This window comes from Pristiophorus japonicus, chromosome 6 (genome assembly GCF_044704955.1).
Source record: "Pristiophorus japonicus isolate sPriJap1 chromosome 6, sPriJap1.hap1, whole genome shotgun sequence".
Taxonomy (NCBI): Eukaryota; Metazoa; Chordata; class Chondrichthyes; family Pristiophoridae; genus Pristiophorus; species Pristiophorus japonicus.
In genome coordinates, this window is record NC_091982.1 from 30,835,935 (window position 1) to 30,848,016 (window position 12,082).

The following is a 12,082-nucleotide window of genomic DNA, read 5'->3' on the forward strand; positions in this document are numbered from 1 at the left end:
TAGTGTCTCAAACGAGCGTACTATGCTTAAACAAAGGGGACTACAGTGGGATGAGGGCAGAGTTGGCTAAAGTAGACTGGAAACACAGACTAAACGGTGGCATAATTGAGGAACAGTGGAGGACTTTTAAGGAGCTCTTTCATAGTGCTCAGCAAAAATATATTCCAGTGAAAAAGAAGGGTGGTAAGAGAAGGGATAACCAGCCATGGATAACCATGGAAATAAAGGAGAGTATCAAATTAAAAACCAATGCGTATAAGGTGGCCAAGATTGGTGGGAAACTAGAAGATTGGGAAAATTTTAAACGACAGCAAAGAATGACTAAGAAAGCAATAAAGAAAGGAAAGATAGATTACGAAAGTAAACTTGCGCAAAACATAAAAACAGATAGTAAAACCTTTTACCGATATATAAAACGGAAAAGAGTGACTAAAGTAAATGTTGGTCCCTTAGAAGATGACAAGGGGGATTTAATAATGGGAAATGTGGAAATGGCTAAGACCTTAAACAATTATTTTGCTTCGGTTTTCACAGTGGAAGACACAAAAACCATGCGAAAAATTGCTGGTCACGGGAATGTGGGAAGGGAGGACCTTGAGATAATCACTATCACTAGGGGGGTAGTGCTGGATAGGCTAATGGGACTCAAGGTAGACAAATCCCCTGGTCCTGATGAAATGCATCCCAGGGTATTAAAAGAGATGGCGGAAGTTACAGCAGACGCTAACGGGAAGGTCTGCTGATTGGGTAGAAGACAGAAGTAATTAAATGACAAAAGAAACGATGGTGCAAGGCAAGTTGGGTGTTAATGGGACAAATACAGAAACAAAAGATGGGTCTATAGGAGCTGTAAATATTCTACCAAAATTCTCTGGACTCTGGGGAGGTACCAGCGGATTGGAAAGCAGCTAATGTAACACCTATGTTTAAAAAAAGGGGGCAAACAAAAGGCAGGTAACTATAGGCCAGTTAGTTTAACATCTGTAGTGGGGAAAATGCTTGAAGCTATCATTAAGGAAGAAATAGTGGGACATCAAGATAGGAATAGTGCAATCAAGCAGATGTAACATGGATTCATGAAGGGGAAATCATGTTTAACTAATTTACTGGAATTCTTTGAGGATATAACGAGCATGGTGGCAAGAGGTGTACCGATGGATGTGGTGTATTTAGATTTCCAAAAGGCATTCGATAAGGTGCCACACAAAAGGTTACTACAGAAGATAAAGGTACGCGGAGTCAGAGGAAATGTATTAGCATGGATCGAGAATTGGCTGGCTAACAGAAAGCAGAGAGTCGGGATAAATGGGTCCTTTTCGGGTTGGAAATCGGTGGTTAGTGGTGTGCCACAGGGATCGGTGCTGGGACCACAACTGTTTACAATATACATAGATGACCTGGAAGAGGGGACAGAGTGTAGTGTAACAAAATTTGCAGATGACACAAAGATTAGTGGGAAAGCGGGTTGTGTAGAGGACACAGAGAGGCTGCAAAGAGATTTAGATAGGTTAAGCGAATGGGCTAAGGTTTGGCAGGTGGAATACAATGTCGGAAAATGTGAGGTTATCCACCTTGAAAAAAAAGACAGTAAAAGGGAATATTATTTGAATGGGGAGAAATTACAACATGCTGCGGTGTAGAGGGACCTGGGGGTCCTTGTGCATGAATCCCAAAAAGTTAGTTTGCAGGTGCAGCAGGTAATCAGGAAGGCGAATGGAATGTTGGCCTTCATTGCGAGAGGGATGGAGTACAAAAGAAGGGAGGTCCTGCTGCAACTGTATAGGGTATTAATGAGGCCTCACCTGGAGTACTGCGTGCAGTTTTGGTCACCTTACTTAAGGAAGGATATACTAGCTTTGGAGGGGGTACAGAGACGATTCACTAGGCTGATTCCGGAGATGAGAGGGTTACCTTATGATAATAGATTGAGTAGACTGGGTCTTTACTCGTTGGAGTTCAGTAGGATGAGGGGTGATCTTATAGAAACATTTAAAATAATGAAAGGGACAGACAAGATAGAGGCAGAGAGGTTGTTTCCACTGGTCGGGGAGACTAGAACTAGGGGGCACAGCCTCAAAATACGGGGGAGCCAATTTAAAACTGAGTTGAGAAGGAATTTCTTCTCCCAGAGGGTTGTGAATCTGTGGAATTCTCTGCCCAAGGAAGCAGTTGAGGCAAGCTCATTGAATGTATTGAAATCACAGACAGATAGATTTTTAATCAATAAGGGAATTAATGGTTACGGGGAGCAGGAGGGTAAGTGGAGCTGAGTCCACGGCCAGATCAGCCATGATCTTGTTGAATGGCGGAGCAGGCTCGAGGGGCTAGATGGCCTACTCCTGTTCCTAATTCTTATGTTCTTATGGAAATGATCCATTGTCATGGCTAATCAATTTCAGAAGCTTACCATCATCGTACGGAGTTCACTTATGTTTGCATGTTGCCAGATGTTTCATGTTGAACTGTGTTGCTCTGCTGCTATGAGTTGTACAGGCTGAGCCAACAAACCTGCTGTTCACTGAACCCGCTTCTCTTTGTCTATTGCACAGGCAAAACTTTGGGACTTGGTGCATTCGGAAAAGTGGTGGAGGCATCTGCTTTCGGAATCGATAAATCTTCAACCTGTAAAACTGTGGCTGTAAAAATGCTGAAAGGTACTTTTCTGCACCCTCAATAAACATGGAGATGTAGCAGGTATTAAAATCAGCTGCCTATGAAGTACTGTGCAGCCAACCACAGACCGTTTCTGTGTTTAACTGGTTGTTGTGCTGTTGCAGATTCCTGTCTCACACTAGATCCTTCTTAAAGAAGTAATTGACTGGCATAGATGCACAATGCCAATCAATTTTCAGTCAAAATTAAATACTGTGGCCCAACCCGGTATAAAAAGTTCAGGTAATTCCAGAATCTGGAGCTGGGGAAAGAAGGGGATAAAACCCATGTAACCAAGATTTTGGTGCACACGTCATCCTCTGATCACATCCCCATCTCCCACCATGGCTGCACCTACAATGAGGTGGCAGGTCTTTTATTGTATTATTATTATTGCTATCATTATTAAAGAATTGCTTAATGATGTTATAGGATTAGTCTTTTGTGTCAAGGATTTGAAAGGGGTGAAATTGGACTTGGGCAGGGACGCAAATCAGGTGGAATCACTTTTGCCGCCCGTTATATCCGTCCGTTTTGCCACACATCCGCGGCATAACTAAGACGGCCTAGCTCCACCTCCGTAACATCGCACATCTCTGCCCTTGTGTGTCCTTATGTGACTCGGTGTCAAAATTTTTGCCTCCTGTGAAGCGCCTTGGGATGTTTTACTATGTTAAAGGCACCATATAAATATACGTTGTTGTTGTTGTTGTTGTTGTTATACAACATGTCCAATATTCATTTCTGCTGAAGTCAATAGAACTGAATAAAAGGCAGTGCGGATATCAAGCGACCAATGTAATAGCACCTGCTTTTACATCCCTGCCCATGTTCAATTTCGCCCCCACAGTTAACATTCTGGTATTTAAAGGCCTTTTGGTAGTACATTACTGGAGCATTCAGTTTTTATACATTTTTTTTTGTTGCATGAATTATTTTCAACAGAGATATTTCCTAGAGTTCTTTACACTTATATAACCATGCTTCAGAATGTTTAGCAATGCTGATAGAACATTGCAAGAGAAATGCTCAAAAGTTGAAAAGAAGGATTCATCAATAATTGAAGCATTGGAAGCTGCCCATTTTTAGAAGCCTCTCGCTAAGTAAATGTGTTCTTAAAGTATTTTATATTAGAAGCAATGTCTGTCCTTACTGATTGCCTAGCACTTACCTAATTTATTTTGCCAGATTTCGCCCATCCTCCCTTGAGAGCAGCAACTTCTGCTGGTTCCAAGGGAACAGTCATTATGAACTAGCAATTAGGAGCAGGAACCCTGACCACACCTTGAGTACTGTAAACAGTTTTGGTCTTTATACCCAAAGAAGGATATACTTGCCTTAGAGGGGGTGCAACAAAGGTTTACTAGATTGATTCCTGGGATGAGAGGATTGTCCTATGAGGAGAGAGTGAGTAGATTGGGCCTAAACTTTCTGGAGTTCAAAAGAATGAGAGGTGATCTCAATTAAACATATAAGATTCCGAGAGGGCTTGACAGGGAAGATGCTGAGAGGCTGTTTTGCCTGGCTGAAAAGTCTAGAACTAGCGGGAATAGTCTCAGAATAAGGAGTTGGTCATTTAGGACTAAGATGAGGAGAAATGTCTTCATTCAGAGGGTTGTGAATCTCTGGAATTCTCTCCCCCAGAAGGCTGGAGATGCTGAGCCATTGAGTATATTCAAGGCTGAGATCAATAGATTTTTAAACTCTAAAGGGATCAAGGCATATGGGGATCAGGTGGGAAAGTCTTGTGGTCGAAGATCAGCCATAATCTTATAGAATGCCGCAGCAGGCCAGAGGGGCCAAATGGCCTACTCCTGCTCCTATTTCTTACATTCTTATGTTCTTGTGCATATCAGGTCCTTTAACCATTAACTTATGTCAGCTCAGTGGTGGCACACTCACCTGTGAATCAGAAGGTTGTAATTTACAACAGTGACCACATTTTTTAAAAGTAGTTAATTGGCTGAGAAGCACTTGAGGAGGTCCTAAGGAAGTGAAAAGTACTATATAAATACAAGTTTTCTCTAACACGTCAGGAAAACTTGGCCTTTTCTATTTGTCATTTAAAAATTATTCATAAAAATTGCAGTTTAATTTTGTGTATCAGTTATTAATCACAGTGTCATGGATTTGGCAATACAATGAATAAAACATAAAAGCCATAGTGTTGAGATTTCTATAATAGTTTATTTTAATCTATGGATCTAGTCGCCAATTCATAGTACAGGATGTATTCATTTGGAGGTTTCTGGTTTTGTGCAAAGTAGCAATTATGACTTTCAATGGGCTGCTACAACATAAGGGCATAGTACTCGTGTAAAAGGCTCAAGGTCAAATTTCAATCTCATTCACTTCCAAGTTACTACAGAAGACAGGCAGCATGTTTGCCAATTTGGCAAGTGCTGTCTCACAGGGAGACAAAATCTGACCTAGCAGATTAACCTCTGGATATGTCTACCGACTGAAGTTCACAGTAGAAAAGGAGCGAGGGGTGCTAGATGTGCAAAGAAAAGAAAAAAATCAGAAGATAGCTTTCAAGTGTTAGCTAAACTCAATATTGTTGTAAGGATTTTTTCAGCAACAAGGTGGCATTGAGTTTTTCAGCACCAATATACGGTGGTATACCAATGCAGGACAGAGAATTGTTTCCCAGCACCCTCCCCCAGCCTCCGCCCAACCAACCTCCCATGACTCATTCACTTTGCCATGTGGTGAGGCTTCCACAGAGGAACGGGAAAATAAATCAGAGCATCATTCATTTGGCTTACGAATATTTGGCTAAGACAAGCATGAGCAGAGGCTGGGGAATAGGTTATTCCTTTCAAACCCTGGCCACGCTAACTGTAGGTGTTGCATGGTCTGAGAGAACAAGGTATGGGAACATTTGAGGGATACAAAACCATCAATCTTTTTTTACTACAAACAAGAAAATAAATAACATATTCTATCCGCTCAATATTCCATTGTTAATGTATTACCCACATATTGTTAATGTATTATTTGGAATTTAAGTCCATATATTCTGTTTATAACAGTAACTCAGATATTTATTATTAGAAGTAATGAGATCATGGTTAAATCTTGAGTTAATACTTTATCATTTCATTGTTCTGTTATCCTTCTAAAAACAGCATCGCAACCTTGGCTTTTTAACCCTGCTTTGTAGACAGACCAAACACGTTTCCTACTGTATTAATTCACTTCAATCTCACTCTTTAACAGAGGGGGCTACCACTAATGAATGCAAAGCGCTGATGTCAGAGCTGAAAATCTTGATCCACATTGGCCACCATCTGAATGTAGTGAACATGCTGGGAGCCTGTACCAAGCCTGGAGGTAAGGATTGAAGACTCTTTATCTGCTAGACTAGAGCACACAAGAATTTTGATGGATCATCCAAGCTATCTACCTTCTCACAATATCCCTCCTCTCTCCAGAAACACTTTTTATTGTCTCTTAAACCTATTAATACCGAATACCTTAATAACCTTCCGTGCTAACTTACTCCACAAGTCTATTCCCTTTATGTCAAAAAAAACCATCTGGCATCCCTTCTTGCCTCACTTCCTAATTTGGGATAAGATAGCATAAGGGCTTTCTGCAGTGAAGGAAAAACTAACCAATTGTATGCATTGTATGATTTGCTTCACTGCATGTCCTGATAATGGAGGTCACTGACCTACTTACAGCCAAACATTAGTGGTTTACTAAATTAAACATTACACTTGGGCATGTCAGGGAATCTCAATCTAAGCTTTATGTTCAGATTCAGAACATTGAATCTCTGGCTCCAATATTTATTTTCTGATTGGTTAAGAATATAATTCAGAGGGAGGATCAGTATTATATTTCACATCTCCCATCATTCTGCTTACCTAAAATAAAAGATAAAAGAAAGACTTGCATTTATATAGCGCCTTTCATAACCATCGGACATCTCAAAGCACTTTACAGCCAATGAAGTACTTTTGAAGTGTAGTCACTGTTGCAATGTAGAATAGCAGAAATAATGGAGTAGAAATTGCTGTAAAACACACACAAAGCATATTAATTTAGCTGTGGGATGGCCTACACCCAATCTGTAGAAGCATTGAACCCACTGAGCGGGGCAGGCTCCGCTCAGGATACTTCAGCGGCCTCTGTGGCCACGAACCAAAGATACCTTTTTGACATGTTTTTTCTTAAAGTGCCTTCCTCTGGAGCCAAGAGGAGCAGGAGTTGCTACCCCCACTCCACAGGAATTGCAATCATCCCCACGACCTCCCATAGTCCGCTCCAACCCTCCACCCGGAACCGTCCCAATGCCAGCGAGAGCATGAGGGTGAGTTGCCGGTGGAAGGGCAAACTCATTCAGATGAGGCCGAGAACCAATTTCTATCATTCCTTGGCCTTTTGCTTCAGGTGCAGGCTGTCTCCACAGCACCGAGTCTGGGCCCAAAAACAATCCCACACTCATTTCTACCCAAATGTCTGAAACTTGAATTAATTAGGACAAGAGAATTTTATTTTTTAATCAAATAAATTAAGATTAGCCATATTTTCTTTATGGCTACTTTAGCGTAATAATCAAATTGCGATCAATTACAATAATAAAAATGTATTTTTATTACATGTTCAACCTTTTCTATAATAAATGTGTTTCCTTACTGATACGATTATGAAAACAAACTAAAAAAGTTAACAATGGTGTCTTATTATTTGTTTCACAAAGGAGTCTGAATGGTGTGGAAATAGACCAGAAAAGTCCCAGGGTTGGTCCCCTGTCTATGCTGAGTTTGCTAAACTCTGTGTGACAGTGGGAATACTACAACTGGCCATAGAGCTAAAGCTAAAGGGAGGAAAATCAGCCAAGGTTCCAATTCCTGATCATTGTCCAGTGATCCCTGCTGGAAAGTGCTTGTGTGTGGCATCAAGTGAAGATTGGATTGGTCTTGGTTGTAATGCCCCCTTGGGACAATCACCTTCCACCACTCACTGTCTCAGCTCACACATGAAGAATGACCACTTATGGGGAGGAACCAGAAGGTGACTAGCGCCTGTGGAATCATACCCCAGGATAGCTCAGCATCTTCAATAGAACAGGAGAGAAAGTTGGAAGGGGAAAAGTCTTCGGAATAAAAAAAGGAAAGATTTTCAACTCGGTCTTATCAGGTCAACGCATTCCGATTCCCAGCAGACTAGATGAGCAGTCCACCTGCTCGCAGGCCTTTTTGGTAGTAATTTGCTACAGAATATTATTTTCTTTCTGCCACCTGGGAGAGGGCCTAACCTTCAGTAACACCTGCTACTGACAAGTTAGCAAAGAAAGAAAAGCCATCACGTGGGGATCATTAACTTGTCTTGTGCCTCTTTGTACTACCACAATCAGTACTAGAAAGGTTACTCTGTATTATTACTTGAATGGTGAAGTGGGTCTTTACAACTAACTGGTTATTGCCTAACTTGTGCACCATCATTCTGATTGATGAATTTTGTTTGTATCGTTCAATATCTGCATTATGAATAGTGGGTTCTTGTGGATGCTTCCTCAAGCATAACCTGTCAATTCAGAAGGAAGAAATGTTTCCAAGAATAATAAATCCTTTATAAATTAACTTTTGTAGTCAAGTTGCCAGTTTTAATCTAATTCTCCTTTTGTTGGCATGCTTGTATAAAGAAGAACAGTGTGCGTACAGATAAAAAAAATTCCCATGGGATAGATAATCACTGGTTGTTCTCTGAAAGTTGTTTTGTTTGTCTGTTTTATACCAGGCCCTCTGATGGTAATTGTGGAATATTGCAAGTATGGAAACCTGTCTAACTATCTCAGGAGCAAGAGAAATGACTTCATTTTAATCAAGGTAAGGCCAAAATCTGAGAGCATGATTGAATGCTCAAGGTTACTTTGGTAACTTGAGGGGTAATGGTCTATCTAACAGCTCAAAAACTGCAATCAATACATCTCCTTTTATTTTACCCTTTGGAGTATAATTTAGTCTATCAGCACACTGGTATCTCATTTGCATTCAACTGTATTCTAATGCAGTCATTGGTTTGGAATAAAATTGATTAACAGCTGCATTAGAATAACTTGCAAAGGAATTTTTAACTGAATGAATTAAACTAGTGGGCTATCTGACAAAATGAAACTTCTTGTACTTAAAGCTCCTTTTTTTTAGAAAGAAAACACACATACAAACATAAACACAAGCACCAACACACCACCTAGATTGGTACGGAATCGTACAAACTAGGAGGGGAGAAAAAAAATAGTAAAAAGAAACATCTTAGCCATCTGAATTATGAGTCTGCAATCTAAAGGTCTTGTCTTGTATATATCACCCATTAAAGTCAAACACAGTCGCTGCACATAAGGATATTTCAGCTATTACACATCTGGACAGTATCTATCCATTATGGTGTTGAGTCTTTGCCATTGGCCCTGATCACGCATGGTCCCATCTATTGCATGCACCTGCCTTCCTGTGGTCTCTGTAAATTATAAACCTGCTGTCTATTTCCAGTGTCAGAAAAATGGCAACCAGCCTGAGACACTCATCGATGAGACCAGCACCGACGTAATGGAAAGCACAAAGCGAAGACTGGAGAGCGTGGCGAGTACAGGAAGCTCAACAAGCTCGGGCTTTGTGGAAGATAAGAGTTACAGTGACGCGGAAGAGGAAGAGGAAGGTACGTTCTTCTTCCTTCCTCGTGTGTACTATTGGGAATAATTGATTTGCCATGGTTGTTCTCATTAGCTTAGCACAACTATTAAAAATCTATAACAAGAGTAGTTTATTGTATGAGTGGGGAACTTCCTTTTAAACTAAACTCAAGTGACCCTTTGAAAGGCTCTAAATAGACCTGCCAAAGGATCAAAACATCCTGTCGGACTTCACAATATTATTGGACTGCTCGGTTAAATCCGATCGCATTGTGTATTTTATATTAACATTAATAATCACTTTACCATTGTCAGTAAACTTAAATGTTATCAGAAGAAAATAGTCCTGATAAGCTTACAAGCTGATAATACTGTACCACAAATTCACACAGATGTTAACCCTTTGAGGGCTGCAAACTTAATCCAGCAACCTAGTTTGTGCTCATCAAAGTGAGGGAAGTCAGTGCTTGGGAATGGAACACGTTCCCATTTCGCGCATCAGTGTCAGCATCAAGCACTCTCAGGTCAGCTACACCACAGTAACATGCAGAGTAACACCAATTTTGTGCTGTAGACCCATGTCCATGAGGAACTGGATTGTGTAACAGTCCATTTCATATAGAATCTTCACAGCAGGGAGACGGAGAAGATTTTCGCCTTAACTAACCACCCACCTGGTGTCTGCACCCTTTTAAATTCACCTAGTGCTGCTACCAGCAAACATGCAAGGTGGCTGCTGCTGAATGGCACACAGTGGCGTGTTCTTCCAACTATAAGTTGCATAAGCACTCAACCTACCTCTATAGGTCAATACTGAGGGCCTTACATGGCTGGCCTGTGGGGACCTTCCTTTGGCACTGAGGACGATCCATCGCCAGAAATCTAAAGCTATGACTGTGACTTGGAAGCAAATGCACATGTGTGAGATTGCAATTGTACAGTTGCTTTAAAGCAGCAGTCACTACTTTTGAACAACTGTACATGGACAATCCAGTGAATGTGCAGTTGCTCCAGTGCTGCGACCAGTGTTTGGAATTCCACCCTACAATACAGAGAGCGCAAATTCAGAACAGGAGCTGTTGACACTAATGGAGATATGACATATTTAAAATAAAGAATAGGCAATAATGATACATTTACATCCATCCAGCTGATACTGACCCTTGATCTGTTTTGCAGATGCTGAAGACCTGTACAAACGACCACTAGCTATGGAAGACCTGATTTGTTACAGTTTCCAAGTAGCCAAAGGCATGGAATTTTTGGCTTCGAGGAAAGTAAGTTCCCAATCCTTGCAAACATCAGGTTTTACTCTCATCAGAAGTTTGTATTTTCACTACTGGTACTGACCCCAAACTTTATACACACCAGTACATCAGACAGTGATACCCTGGTCAGATTTGCATGTAATCATTGGAGTTCAACATTCTGTGCTCCAGATTCACCACACGGAAAGCCAAATTTTACCTTCAGGCGGAGAATGGACAGGTGTTGGGTGGGGTGTACCGGCCACCAATCCCTACTTGCGAGCATGAGGTTTGAGCCATTTTGAGGGCTGGGTCTAGTTAGAATGTGGAACCCGTTACAATGGTTGAGAAAATTAGCTTAAATACTTTCAAAAGGAAACTAGATGAGTACATGAGAGAAAAGGGAATAAAAAGATATGCTGAAAGGCTGAGATGAGGTAGATGGAATGGGAGGAGACTCGTGTGGAGTATAAACACCAGCATTGGCTAGTTGGGCTGAATGGCCTGTTCCTTTGCTGTATATTCTATGTAATTCTATATAGTTCTATGTCTTTGAATGCCGCTGGCAAACTGCGGGCACCAAGCGATTGCCCTGCTGCAGCACAGCCAATTCCTATGCAGATCTGGCCGGCAGTTGAAGGTTGGACCGCCACATGCACGCTCTCGACCTCTCTCTCTTCAGTAGCACCAACTCACTCTATCTCTAAGCTGTCCTGGTCTGCAGTTCCATTTCATCCTTCACCTCATCCAGCGCTTTAACCAAAAACTTTTTTCCTTCCTTTCAGGTGTTAAGGATCATAAACTTCAACAACTCTTGGACACCAACTCCCCTTCGGAACTTTCTTGCCCCACACTTCCCCCTGATCCCATCCCTTCTTCCAATCTCACCCCCTGCCGTGTTTTCACCATCCCCTCTGACCTTTCCCTCTCTGACACCGAACGACCAGTTCTCAGCAAATGCCTGAGCTTCATCCCCTTACATCCCCAGTCAATGAATTTCGAGCTCGGCATGATGCTGCGCTCTTTTTCCACCACCTTCGCTTCCGTGCCCACTTCTTTGGCCAGGAGTCTTCCCCCTGCACAACGCATCCTTTCTCCCGTTTTCAGAATTCTCACTCTACCTGGACCCCTCCCTCTGGCCTCTTACCCTCTCTAGATTTCTTCACTGCAAACTGCTGACGGGACATCGGCTGTCTCAATTTCTCTGCTCCCCTCACTCACTCCAACCTACCTCCCTCGGAATTTGCAGCACTCCGCACTCTCAGATCCAGTGCCAACCTTGTCACCAAACCTGCTGACAAGGGTGGCGCTGTTGTTGCTTAACGAACTGACCTCTATCTTGCAGAGGTTGAGCACCAACTCTCTGACACCTCCCCCTACCTCCCACCTCCCTCTGAACCATGACCCCACTACTGAACATCAAGCCATCATTTCCCAGATCGTTACTGATCTCATCTCCTCTGGAGATCTTCCCTCCACAGCCACCAACCACATAGTTCCCCAACCCCACACAGCCCCCTTCTACCTCCTTCCCAAGATC

General features: G+C 41.9%; 1 protein-coding gene across 1 annotated transcript in view; it reads left to right on the top strand.

Moving 5' to 3' along the window:
• Positions 1-12,082, top strand: part of kdrl (kinase insert domain receptor like) — a 262,118-nt gene that overhangs the window by 193,609 nt on the left and 56,427 nt on the right. The window contains exons 18-22 of the mRNA XM_070882714.1: positions 2,550-2,654; positions 5,875-5,988; positions 8,404-8,492; positions 9,156-9,321; positions 10,475-10,572. Of these exons, the coding sequence (XP_070738815.1) occupies positions 2,550-2,654; positions 5,875-5,988; positions 8,404-8,492; positions 9,156-9,321; positions 10,475-10,572 (572 nt within the window). The remainder of the gene's footprint in view (positions 1-2,549; positions 2,655-5,874; positions 5,989-8,403; positions 8,493-9,155; positions 9,322-10,474; positions 10,573-12,082) is intronic.